The sequence below is a fragment of the Stegodyphus dumicola genome, chromosome 7, assembly GCF_044657685.1.
Source record: "Stegodyphus dumicola isolate Sdum_Otavi_A_Nest chromosome 7, ASM4465768v1".
Lineage (NCBI taxonomy): Eukaryota > Metazoa > Arthropoda > Arachnida > Araneae > Eresidae > Stegodyphus > Stegodyphus dumicola.
In genome coordinates, this window is record NC_140774.1 from 9,369,007 (window position 1) to 9,382,712 (window position 13,706).

Consider the following 13,706-nt stretch of genomic DNA (forward strand, 5'->3'; position numbering starts at 1 on the left):
TCCCAACTTACAAGTTCTCCAACACAATCGAGTTCCTTTCGGGGTCAAGTGCTCACCTTATTTATTAACAGCTACAATAAGACTGCATTTAAAAAAGTATGAAGATGCCTACGAAGAGGCATGCAGTATGTTAAAAGAGCTTTACGTAGATGATTTAACTTCTGGGGCAGTTAATGTAGCAAAGGCCTTACATTTAAGCAAGGACATGATTTTCATTCTTAGCGAGGCCAGTATGAATTTACGTAGATGGGTTTCAAACTCACCTGAGCTGAATGAACTATGGAAACTTAATGGAATTGACTCTCGTGAAACATCTGAAGACTCTTTGGTACCGTTGAAAGTTTTAGGTCTTATCTGGGACAATGTCAATGATAATTTGAAAATAGATGTATCTCAGTTTGAGAAGTTACAAAATCTCAAAGTAACTAAACGCATCATTTTAGCAGCATGTGGTATGCTCTTTGATCCCTTAGGAATTATGAATCCATTTACTGTTCGAATTAAACTCTTAATGCAAACTATGTGGGAAAAGGGTATTCAATGGGACGAAAGTGTTCCCCTTGATACAGAATTCATATTTCAGGAATGGTTAAAAGAAGTTGAAAAAATAAAGTTTTTCGAAATTCCCAGACAGTATTTCAGTGATATGTGTTGGAAGTTAATAGAAGTTCACATATTTTCTGATGCCAGTCCCAAGTGTTATGGTGCCGTAGCATATTTTAGATTTAAGAAGAAAAATAAATGTAAAACAAGTTTCATAGTGTCGAAATCCTGTTTGGCTCCATTAAAAAGGGTAACACTCCCTAGGCTTGAACTTTTGGGAACATTAATTTCTGCAAGATTAGGTTCGTATTTGCAATCGATATTTCCGCAGTTGGATAAGGGAAATATATTTTACTGGACTGATTCCCAAATTTGCATTCACTGGATCAAGGGATCTGCCAACGAGTGGAAACAATTTGTTAGAAATCGTGTGGTAGAAATCAAGGAGAAAACAATTTTAAACAACTGGTACTTTTACAGTGGGAAGACAAACCCTGCTGATAAACTTACGAGGGGCATGGATGCTGAAGCTCTAATTAATGATAGTGATTGGTTTTCTGGGCTACCCTGGCTTTCAGAAGTAGATATTCGACATCACATAAACGAAATGAATACCGAAGCTGACTTGCAAAACGTTAGTGAAGAACGTAAATGTGTTACTTTGAAAACACTTGTGGAATCTACAGAATTGTTACTAAATCTTGAACTGTACGGAAATTTAACCAAAGTACTGGGAATAATGGCTTATGTTCTGCGCTTCGTGAACAACTGTAAATCCGCTCGTGAAAAGCAATCTGGTGTGCTTACCGCCAATGAGTTACGGAAGGCTTCAGAATTTATTATAAGAAATGTTCAACTTAATGAATTTTCAGAAGAAATTAAGGCTTTAAAGACAGAACAACCGATTAAAACTAAAAGCAAAATCATTTCACTTAATCCATTTCTAGATGAAAACGAAATTTTAAGAGTAGGAGGTAGATTAAGAAACGTAGAAATTACCAGAGAAAGTAAACATCCCATTATATTGCCACATAATAATCACTTCACAAAATTAATGATACAGCATTATCACGAAAAACATTTACACGGAGGGTTGCATTTAATGTTATCCGCAATAAGATAGAAATACTGGATAATAAGTGCAAAGAATGAAATTAAAAAATTCATTTGGAAATGCATAAAATGTTGCAGAGTACGAGCAGTAACATCTATTCAATTAATGGGAGAACTACCTGCAAGTAGAGTGATTCCAAGTAGAACCTTTTCAGAGGTTGGCGTTGATTATGCCGGCCCATTTTCTGTGAAAATGAAAAGGGGAAGAGGTATAAGACCAATTAAATGTTATATCTGTATTTTCGTTTGTTTAGCTACAAAGGCTATCCATTTAGAGATTGCTAGCGACTTATCAAGTGAAGCATTCCTAGCTGCTCTAAACCAATTTGCTTCGAGGAGAGGAAAACCTCAAGAAATAAGAAGTGATTGTGGAACTAATTTTATAGGTTCAAATAAAATCCTCAAGGAAGCAGTTTCATCTGTCCAGTCAACCTCAGAATTTCAAAGGTGGTTAGCAAATGAAAACATAAGGTGGATATTCAACCCACCAGCTGCTCCACATCATGGTGGTATATGGGAAGCAGCTGTTAGATCTATGAAGCTGCATCTAAAGAAATGTGTTGGAACTCAAATTTTGACTTATGAAGAGTTTCTAACTCTAATTGCACAAATTGAAGCATGCTTAAATTCGAGGCCAATAACACCGGTCTCCAGTGATCCCAATGATTTGACAGCTTTGACTCCTGGACACTTTATTATAGGGACTTCTTTAACAGCTGTTCCGGAACAAGATTTAACCGAAGTACGAGTGTCTCCATTGCAAAGATGGCAACTAACACAACAGATGTTCCAAGGGCTTTGGAAGCGGTGGTCTAAAGAGTACCTGTGCCAACTACAGCAGCGTAGCAAATGGAGACAGCCTAGCAGAAATATTCGTCTAAATGACTTGGTTCTCATTAAAGAAGATAATATGCCTTCATTACATTGGAAACTCGGGCGAGTAATAGAAGTGTTTCCTGGAAGAGACAATAATGTCCGAGTGGTTAGACTAAAAACTGTGCACGGGGACATTAAACGTCCTATTACCAAACTGTGTCTTTTACCAGTTGAAGAACATTAACTTAAGTGTTTGGTTTATATTGAATATGTTTTATTATTATTTTCATTTCTTATTGTACTAATAATTTTATTTGTTTGTTCTAGTTTAACCCTCATAGTTAACGTTTCAATATAGTAAGATATAAGATGTTTTGCTAGAAGATTGGTAAGTGTAATATGTAATTTTATACTTTTTGAAGGTTCTTGTATGTTTTCAGTTTCTATATTTTTCATTTACTTGTTTGCATATATTGAAGATTGTATTAAGATGAATGTAATTCATCGGGGGGGGGGAGGATGTTTTGGCCTCCTCGGTGATTGCGGTGATTTGTGCCCAGAGGGCGCACCTCACAAAAAGTTAGTTGCGTTACAGAACGTAAGGGAAGCGGACACGCCAAAATGTCGGGCGTATTACCGCTAATTGAGGTAATTGCATCGTATCTGTCAGGTGGCAGAAAACTAATATGATGTATCAATTCACATGCCAGGTGGCAGAATATGTCTATCATGTACATGCCAGGAGGCATAACGCTTGTAAATATGCCAGGTGGCATACGACTTGTAAATAAATTGTAAATAAATGTACAGTAAGATATCTTGGTGCAATGTATCAAGGAACACGCATCAACAACCTTCTGATCATTTGGATACGTACACCCTGTTTAGAAAGATCAATTTATTTATATCCAGTCTTATTTCACTTACTTTTAACTTTAATCCACTTTTAATTTTGTTCTGTTTTTATTTTCCAAATATAACATTGAAAAAAAATCCTTGTTCACACAAAGAGGTTGTGCAAAAATGGTAATAAAAATTTAATAGATTTATTTGAAATGCCTTTAAATTCCCCCCCCCCAGTTCAGCCAAAAGTTAAGAAGTGTTTTATTGTTGAAATCTTCAATTAGAGTTCGATCACAGGAAATTTCTATCAACTATTCTTTTTCTTTTCACGAGATACAATTTCAGGTAAATTCAAAATGGATTCTAATCCAATTTTCTTTTTCATAATCCTCGGGATAATACATTTTAAAATTTTTTATCAACAAAAAATAAGGATTTTTGTTGTTGGATGCTAATTCTTCTTTTATTTTCAAATTACTTTCAATTAGAAAACTTTCTAAAAGTGGTAAAAAGGCTTAAAATATAATTATCCAATTCTTTTATTATTAGATCGAGATTTTTTTAATCATTGCATTTATTTAGTCTCTAATTGTAAACAAATTACACTTGTCCTTGCAATTCTAAATTTAATTCATTAAACTTTCCAAAAATATCAGTTAAATGTGCACCAACCACAATTCACAAAATAAACATTTTTGCAATTCAAATTTTGAATCGCAGAGAAAAATTTGATTTCTGACTGAAGTTCAAAAAGATGATTTAAAACTTCGCCTCTGGATAGCCACCTTACTTCGGAATGGAATGAAAGCATTTCATGTTCATTGCCCATCTCTTGGCATAAAATCATAAATATTCTTGAATTTAAAGGTCAGCTTTTAACAAAATTAACAATTTTCACAACTTGATTCAAAACGATTTTCAAATTTTCCAGGATTGTTTTGGCTACTAAAGCTTCACGATGATCACGAGAAATGGAGCAGTGAGTAAATTTAGTTTCAGGTGATACTTTCTTTACTTGAGAAATAACACTGGAATATATTTCCTACTAAAGGCCAAACTCCGTCACTGCACACTGCATTGCTTTATTCCAATGAATATCACTCTCATTAAATTGTCAAATACGTTGAAAATTTCATTTGCAGTAGCTCTATCATGACAAGATTCACAAAATAAATGCTCTTTGGCAATTCGTTCATCTTCCTTGAAATGCACGTAAACTAATGATTCAACAAAATTAGTTATATGAGTACTTTCATCCAACTGCAATGCAAAATACTGTGTTTTGTTTTTTGAATAAGTGTCTCTTTTATTGAATTTGCAATTTCATGAATTCGTTGACTTACTGTATCATTTGATAATGGAATATTATTAAGTTTTTCGCTGCATAATATTAAAACGATATCCTTAGCTGCTGCTAATATAAGATTTTCTCCAATAGTATCAGCCTGCTCAGTCTTGGCAATTCTTTACTATTTTTGAACTCTGAAAATTTCCTCTTAAAATATTCTTCAGATTTATCCTTTAAATTGGCATATTTAAATTCAAGATATCTTATAAGAAATGATGATTTCATACTTTGATTGGATAACAGTTCACCAAAAACAACACATTAAGGTTGAGGGTCCATTTCATCTCCATTCCAAGTAAACCCGAATGATAAATAACTTTCATCATATTTCCTATAAACAATTTTTCTTTTCTTTTCAAAATTGTTAGTGCTAATAGATTGTCTTGCATCCATCACCTGTGAATCATCACTGTTCCACTTAATCAATCCAAGCCATTTTTCCAATTCGAAAATCTACTTTTGTTTTATTATTTTTCCACAAATATTTAAATGCACAATATATTACAAATTCTTCAAAAATAAAAGACAACATTCTCAAATTGCATAAAAGAGTATCAAATACAAAACAAGAAGACAAAATACCTTCTGTTAGACAAATCGATGTAAAAAAATTATTGTAATTGAAAGAAGAGCAAATGTGAGCCCGAAAATGGTGGTGACATAGAGTGCAGATATGCTAATAAATCAGTCAACTCTAAAAGAATTAATAAGATAATATTATTTTTTATAGGAACTTATTTCTATTTCCTATTAAATATGACATCCATTGCTATTACTCCTTTTAAAAAAATCATTTATGGCAAATATTGTTATATCTATGGCTAAAAGAAAACAAATTATTTTGCTAAAGTCTGCGAACGGCTGTTGACCTTAGACAAAGCTCAGATCGAATAAATGAGTATTAGCAGAAAAAAAACAGTATGTTGGTGTATTCAGTTAATTTAATAGTTAAAAATACTTTGCTTCTTTGAGTACCACCGGTTGAAAATCACTGGGATAATCTATGGCACATAACTAACATTCAGGGACTTCTGGAAGAATCATTTTAATTTCTTCCATTGCTTAACTCTCTTTAACAAAATCTGACAATAAGTGACGTACAGGACCATGATGGCCAGATTGGGTAGCAGGTTGAGAGACTCCCTTTTTTTTTTTTTTTTTTTTACGTGTCACTGTGTCTTTAGACAAAACCAAATTAACAATGAATATGTGGAGAAGTTATTAATGAAAAATAAATGCACTCAAAAAGAAAGAACTATAACAGCTTTTAAAAACAGCAAGAAAAGGCGATTTGGAATACACGTCTTCTGAATGACAGGAAGAAAGAAAAATAATTTTAGTTTTCTGATTTGCAAAGTTTGTGCAAAACAGGATCAGATGCAAAGTTTCCGTGTAACAATATTACCCTGATAAAGTAGAAGCAAGCTACAGCATAAACATTTTTAATGATAATGCAATATCTCACTTTAGAAACATCTGAAATGAAGGCTACAAAAATTCCCAATGAAAAACTTTTGAGTGAAACACATGTCCAGTGAGCCCCAAGAGGCTGAATGGCAGCTCACAAGGAAACATGACAAAAAGATGCCCCTTAAAGATAGTTGTATGATACTTTTATGGAAGAAAATTTTGCATCCAAACAATAACATCTTCATTTCCCACTTATGCCATTTCCTTCATACATTCTCATTTGCAGAGATACAGTAAAATTTTAGTTTAATTAAAAGTTGTGGTCCAGACACAAATTAATCCATTTTACATTAATTCCTATGGGAAAAAACTGTTTTGGTTTCCGAACATTTCACTAGACAAATGGCTTTCAGAAATAAACTAAGCTCATGAACTGAGGTTTCGCTGTATTAAAAACAACTTTGAATGCTGAGATTATGAATTCACTTTATTAAAATTTGTTAAAAAATTTGTAATTATTAAAAAAACTCATGTGGACATCACAACTTCCTTGTATGGCCTATTAAACTATGCAAATTTTTTGTTGAACTTGGTTTAAACTTATTTTCTTGAACTATTCTAACTTAATTAACCATTCTTTCAAGCATTCAATTAACTATCAAAACCGTGAAAAACAACCTTATATTTAGCGTAGGTATAATGATATACGCTAAATATAAGGTTGTTTTTCACGGTTTTGATTGTCACATTAGCGTGTTTCTCTTCTAGTCTATTCAATTAACTACTTTTTCTAATTTTAAGTTGAAAATTATATCAAAAACTGCAAATTTTGAAATTAAATATTCCAGTCAATTTTTGTCATATGACAGTTAAAGTTCTCATAATTTTATTTTTCCATTCAATTTGAGTATAAAACTTTTCTAAATATAAGTACAGGAACCAAGACACGGCATTAAAAGGTTGTCGATTCATTGTTTGTCGAAAATTAAATTTAAAAAAAAAATTTGACATTGCCATAACATTTTTGTAATTTAAAACACTTTTATAATCCTGTCTGTATGACTATGACCAACAATTTCAAAAATAAAGGCTAAGGATTTTTAAACTGGGTAAGGGGGTAGGTATACATATATATAATGTTTAATTTTGCCAAATGAAATAAAAAAAGGAAATGCGCAGATAGATGTTATAGCAGTCCCATATGCAAAATTGCAATGCTTTACAGCTAATCATTTTTCAGTTATGCGAGATAATACATACGTGTGCATACAGATCTCGCAAAAAAAAAAAAAAAAAAAAAAAAAAACCTTTTCGAATCCACTTTAAATCCATTTTACAATTTGTTTTGAGAAAAACAATCCCTTTTTTCTCTTTCTGTGTACAGACAGAAAAAAATTATCCAAATGAATATTTCTGTTGAAATATGATGCCCGAAATTTTTCGCAATTACAATACTTATCTAACACCTGCGACATTTAAGATTTATCGCATATGACTATAACCTACCTCCAAGGACCTGGTGTCTGGTTGAGCCGTAACTCCATATGGTTTAAGATCTAAATCTCCTAAACTGCGAGTCATGGCAAGTCTTCCATTTACAAGATGCCTTCCTAAGTTGTCTGTATTAATCATACCACCAGATTTTAATATTCTTTCCTTCAAAATAATAATTAAAATAAATATAATATATATATAATAATTAAATTTTAATACAATAAATATTTAGCCAATATATTAACTAAATATAATTTTAAAGTAAATGTTTATACATTATATGATTTGCATATTATTTAATAAATCTCAAATTCAGTATTAGGCTACGTACATACACTTCACGAAAATAACTTATACATAATAGATCAGGTTCAGTATTAAAATTCATTACATCATAACTGAAATACTAACATATAAATACATCATATTAATTTTATATTCATTATTATAATGATATAGCATATTGTAAATATTTTTCTTTTGGTGGTATAATACACTTTTCCTCTATCATATAATATCATATTATACCCATAACATTTTTATTTAATGCTAATTGTATTTTTCTTTCATAAATACATTTTTCATATCTTCAACATTACTTTATTAATCACACTCGTACCCTGTGTGACACACTTTTTCTAATTTTAAGTATCTAACTTTTTTTTTCACTTTTTTTTTTTTTTTTTTTTTTTTTTTTGTCTACAGCTTTGCAACTTCTCACATTTTTATGTTTACTACAATAACTTTAGAATTATAAATGCAGAATTTCTCTCAACTTCAAATTATTTTATTTTAATATTATAGGCAATTTCAGTTTCATAAAACTGTTATCAGATCTGAAAGATATCCACGACTACTTATCAAAAGAAACATTTCTGGGAATTTTTGCTTCTGGGATACCTGATTGGTTGACCTAACGTGAAAACCAGTTCACTGGGGAAGCCAAGGCATCAGTTCTGGCGAGACCATTTCGGCTAGGAACCCTCCAATGGTATAAGCGGGAGTGACCTTGTAGAGAAATGAAGAAGAAAAAAGAGACAAGTGTGCACTGCCCTTGCCAGGACTCGAAGTCATGTAGGGAGGGAAGAAGTATCAAGTGACAGCGAAGGAGAGGAGGGTGAAGGTAGAAGCAGTTTGCTGATAATGTCACGCATGCAGCTGCACTTTATCACATCAAGTACCTTCTGAACTACTTGGGCAAGAAGATAGTGTGCTGACTGACAAAATAATCTTATACAAGATAAAATCACAGATCTTGAAAAAGTCAGTGAAGAAACAAAGTTTTCTGACTGATTTTTTTAATGAAAATTTGAACTGTCAAAGTGATAAAGTTTTTTTTTTTTTTTTTTTTTTTTTTTTTTTTGGCATATGTTACCACACTTTAATTTTAGTTTGTTGATAAAGTTGATGTGAATTTTTTACTGGCTTTGGATTAACTGTGATTTTGAGTTAACCATGCATATCCCCTCCTATATTACCCCGGTAAATCAGGAGTTGACTGTAACATGTAATTATGCTAATTCTTAGAACTTACTTTTTCTGACTTTAAATCAGCTGTGTGATCAGTAGTAAGTCTTTTAGTGTCTCCATTCCTGCACAAAAGAGCTCGACTATCTCCAGCATGACCCACCACCAATTCAACACTGTTCCTTAAAAGGCAAACAGTAGCTGTTGTTCCAGAAGTAGTAGCCTCTTTTCCTAAATTAAAAATAATAAATAAGCCAAAAACTAATGTTTATACAGTATTTAAATCCTAATTGATTTCTTTTTTTGTCTATTGAAATACTAAATTTGAACCCCTCTATTATGAATTTCAAGGGACCAGAAATTTGGCTTGTTATATCTATAATTCTTGTTATTTCTATAAGAAAAGTAGATTATCACACAAAAATACAGTGACTTTATATTTGTATGAAAATGAGTAACAATAAATGCTTACAAGTTTTACTTAGAATATGCAAAGTTGTGAAAGAAAAATTTAATAAATTTTGCACAGAATATCATATTTCCCTGTAAAGAAGATGCAATTTTTCTTTAAAAATTATGTGCCTAAAACTTACACAATGATCACTGGCTCGTCTTACAAAATGGTCACGCACCACTGCCAATGGAGACATTTTGTTCGGCACATCCATGTTTAATAAAACCAAGAGTGAAAAATAATCAACAATACATATGAGCCATGCATGTTAAAACCGTTATAAACGTTTTACATTTTATCCAGAAATGGCTTAAGAAAGATTATCATACAGCACTAAATTCAAGTGATCTAGTTTGCAAAATTGAATAGAAGTCATTCTTATTGCACATTTTTTTTTTTCCTTGCATTTTCAAAAATTGATTAAAATTTGAGACCTGCCTTCTACCAGACATCAAGTAGTGCATTATTTTCATAGTTACGAGATCCTTTCATAAAAAAAAGTGTATTAATGAATATGATATGGTCAGCTCAATATAATCAACAAAACAAAAATAGGTTGGAGAAATTACCTAAGAAAAGTTTGCATTCATAGCATTCTAAACAGAGATTCTCATGAATTTGGAAGGCTGAACAAAATAACAGAAATCAGCAAAAGCCTTTCGTTCAAATTCTGCACAAACAATTTGTGCAGCTTTGGTGAGATCACCAAATTTCATTGTTTAATGGCAGCCAACTTTTATGCTTAACAGAATAATACATAAGTACCAAATAACATTAGGCATAAAGGAAATTAGATGGGACCAAAACGTTCATTCATTATATCCAGGAATTCGCTATAAGCCAGGTTTGTTATGGTGGGATTTGAATAGATTTTCAAAAGTTTTAACCAAAGTATTTCAAAACTTGCTTATTAGCAAACCACAGCATGCAAAAGCATTAAAATCTTCAGAGATATATTTATGGTTTAATGCAGGAGTTCTCAACCGGTGGTACCGGATGTAATTTAAAATGTGAAACCTTTGAGATTTTTTTTATAAATTAAATTTTTTTAATCTATTAAATTTAAAAATTAAAGCCCCCAACATCCTGACTGAGTTTTTTCTCTAACACTCGTAAGTTTATGCACTTATGAGCTTTGTTCAAGAATGGTGGTGGTACTAGCACTTTGTAGTGGTGGTACTAAAGGTTTTCAATTTTTGTTTAGATGGTATGCCTTAGTCAAAAGGTTGAGAACCGCTGGTTTAATGAATTGCTTTAATTTTGCTAAAAAAAAATTACCTTGGATTCCTGGAGCAATGGAAAGATTTTGCATTTTATTTTAAAATTACGATTCAAAAGACTAAGATAGTACAAGCAATAACTATCATGGATACTATGCACAAATTTCATATTACTAAAACAAAATTTTACTATTAATTTTGGAAAATTGAATTATATCTATAACATATAGCTCATCTATAAATTATGTTACATTTACTTTTCAACTAGGCTGTCTTACATAATATTTTACCTAAAATATAAATAGAAACATCAGAAAATAAACTTTATTATTTAATAAGTACCTTTAGAACTGAAAAAAGTCATGAAGCAACAGTTTCTCAACTTATTTAAATAATCACCATGGAACTACTCTGATATGCGCCCTAAAATCGCCAAATTTCTTGCCAAATATTTTTGGCGAGAAACTTCACGCTGCCATATTAGTATCTAAATTTTTTGTCTACATTTTGAACTTTTAGCCAAAAATGTCTAACGCGGTTTTCGCACATGCAAAAACTACGTTTTGAACACACAATTTAGCTAAAAATCCGAAACAGAAACAAAAAATTTAGATAGCAAAAATGTAAAGTTTCTAACCAAAAATATTTGACAAGAATCCATGTACTTTGCGACATGTTTTAACTTAAAAAAACATCTACGAATTGCACAATGTAGGCAACGAACAAATCTACAAACTACGCAGACCTCGCTTTAATAAATTAACATAACAACAATGAATTTCAAAGAATACCATGTACACAGCATCCTGTTTAAACTTGAAAAAAATTCTACAAATTGCACAATTTAGGCAAGGAAGGAATCTACGATCTACGCACTCCTCGCTTTAATAAAATAACATAACAACAATAAATTTCAAATAATACCATGTACACAGCGTTCTGTTTCAACTTTAAATACATCTACAAATTGTACAGTCTAGACAATAAACAACAAAATAAACTAAAATAAATTTCAAACAATTTAAAAAAACAACAATAACGACAGAAATTCATACTAAAGAACCAATGAACATAACATTCTACAAAATAAGAACAAGGATAAAATAAAATGCGCTTACCATGAATTAATGCGTTTTCGAATAGCAGAAATATAAATTTCATACCGCCTTTAACATGCCGCCACGTAATCACTATCGCATTTACATGACAGCCAGACACACTATCCAGAAAACTTATACTATGGTTCACAAATAAATAAAATCACAAATCCTTACTTCTATTATGCACTGCCATTAAAAATAATCTCCCAGACCCTCTTTCCACAGTTCCAAATACCCACTACCCCTCAACAGGATAGCCACAATCATATTTCCTTTTGCCGAACTTCAATTCAACAACTACTATTTTATCTTTCCCTCCCATCTTCTCAGACACAGAGGCAAACCAACGAGCTGCAGCGAAAGATTTTTCAACGTCAACAGGGTTGCCATAGAACACGCAATCGCGCCAAAAACCAGCCAGAACACATATCGCCACATTTGGTGAAATTAGGGCGTATATTAGAGTTGTACCATCACCATTGCATTAAATATTAAATCAGGGCAGACCTGATAGAAAACTTGAATTGGAATTAATCCCATTAACTAAAAAAAAGCAAGTTACTCTCTTCCCTCCCCCTTTCTCCCCAAGAAAAAAAGAAATGGCAGAAAACTTAAAAGCAGTACTAGTTTCTCCTCACTTTTTCTGAAATACTCATTTACAAAAATGACTACCAGAAATACCACTTTACTTTGTTTTTAAATGCTACATGCATTTTCTTGATGACTATTCAGAGTCATTCTATTATAAATAATTGATTCTATTTATAAACCCGATGTATAATTGATTCTATTATAAACCCAATGTAAACAGTTCTTAGGAATTTAATACAGAAAATATATATACATACAAGTTAAGACGCATTTCAGAACAACTCTTACACATTCCCCCCCCCAAGAATAAAATTACACTACTTAAATAGCTATTAACACATTTTCATACATTACATATGGCTACTTCATTAAAATCTATATTGATATATTTCATTACTTAAATATTGTAGCAAAAGTAATATTCCTCTAAAGACATTTTAAAATAGTGTATGATACATACGATTACATTTTCCATGATAAAGAAAATAAAAATATCACAACAGATGGAACTAAAATCGATTAATTGAATGGAAAATGAGTTGAATAACAGTTTTAACACAATTTGCTCGCTCAATAAAATGTATTATCTGAAAACAGACGTTGGTCCATAAACAACTTTAAACATCTAAAAATTTAAATTTCTGTCTGGAAAACTCATTAAAAATGTATGAGGAGCTGTATACGTTATGATCAAATTTCTATGAATTTTTCAAATGACTTTTTTTCGAAAAAATATTTCCAATATATGGTTCCATGGATTATCCCACATAAATGTATTAAATGAATATATATTTCTATTGTTTGTTATTCATGTATTGAAAACAATTATATATTATACAAAAAGTGTATATATATATACTTTTTGATTTTTTATTATTATATACATGTGTGTGTAATAAAAAGGCTTTGCAATATTGATGGTGTAGAATGTAGAAGGTTGAATTTGTAATGAAAAGCAAGAATTTTGATTTCATATAATGCTAATCCATAATGAACAAGAAACTGGCAGCTGAGGCATATAGAATCTTTATTTTATTTTTAGTAAACATGTTGCTGTCACAAACAACTTCACATATTATTTGCACCTATTTTTAAAAATGTTTACATTTTTTATAGATTTGTAATAAGAATGGAGCAGCAGACAGCAGTCCAGTTAGGCTGAATAGTATAAAGTCAGTGCCTTATATTCAGGATGAAATCTTAATTCACCGACTTAGTTTTGGTTCTCAGTGCATTTTGATTGGATAATTAATACTTCTGTAAAATTATTATTGGCTGTTTCAATTTTAGTTCCATTTACATCGTCA

General features: G+C 31.4%; 1 protein-coding gene across 1 annotated transcript in view; it reads right to left on the bottom strand.

The window, feature by feature from the left end:
* Window positions 1-13,706, bottom strand: part of LOC118200931 (protein phosphatase Mn(2+)-dependent 1K-like) — a 38,927-nt gene that overhangs the window by 12,572 nt on the left and 12,649 nt on the right. Inside the window, exons 3-4 of the mRNA XM_035372921.2 lie at window positions 9,102-9,265; window positions 7,580-7,729 (exon numbers count right to left, since the gene is read on the bottom strand). Of these exons, the coding sequence (XP_035228812.1) occupies window positions 7,580-7,729; window positions 9,102-9,265 (314 nt within the window). The remainder of the gene's footprint in view (window positions 1-7,579; window positions 7,730-9,101; window positions 9,266-13,706) is intronic.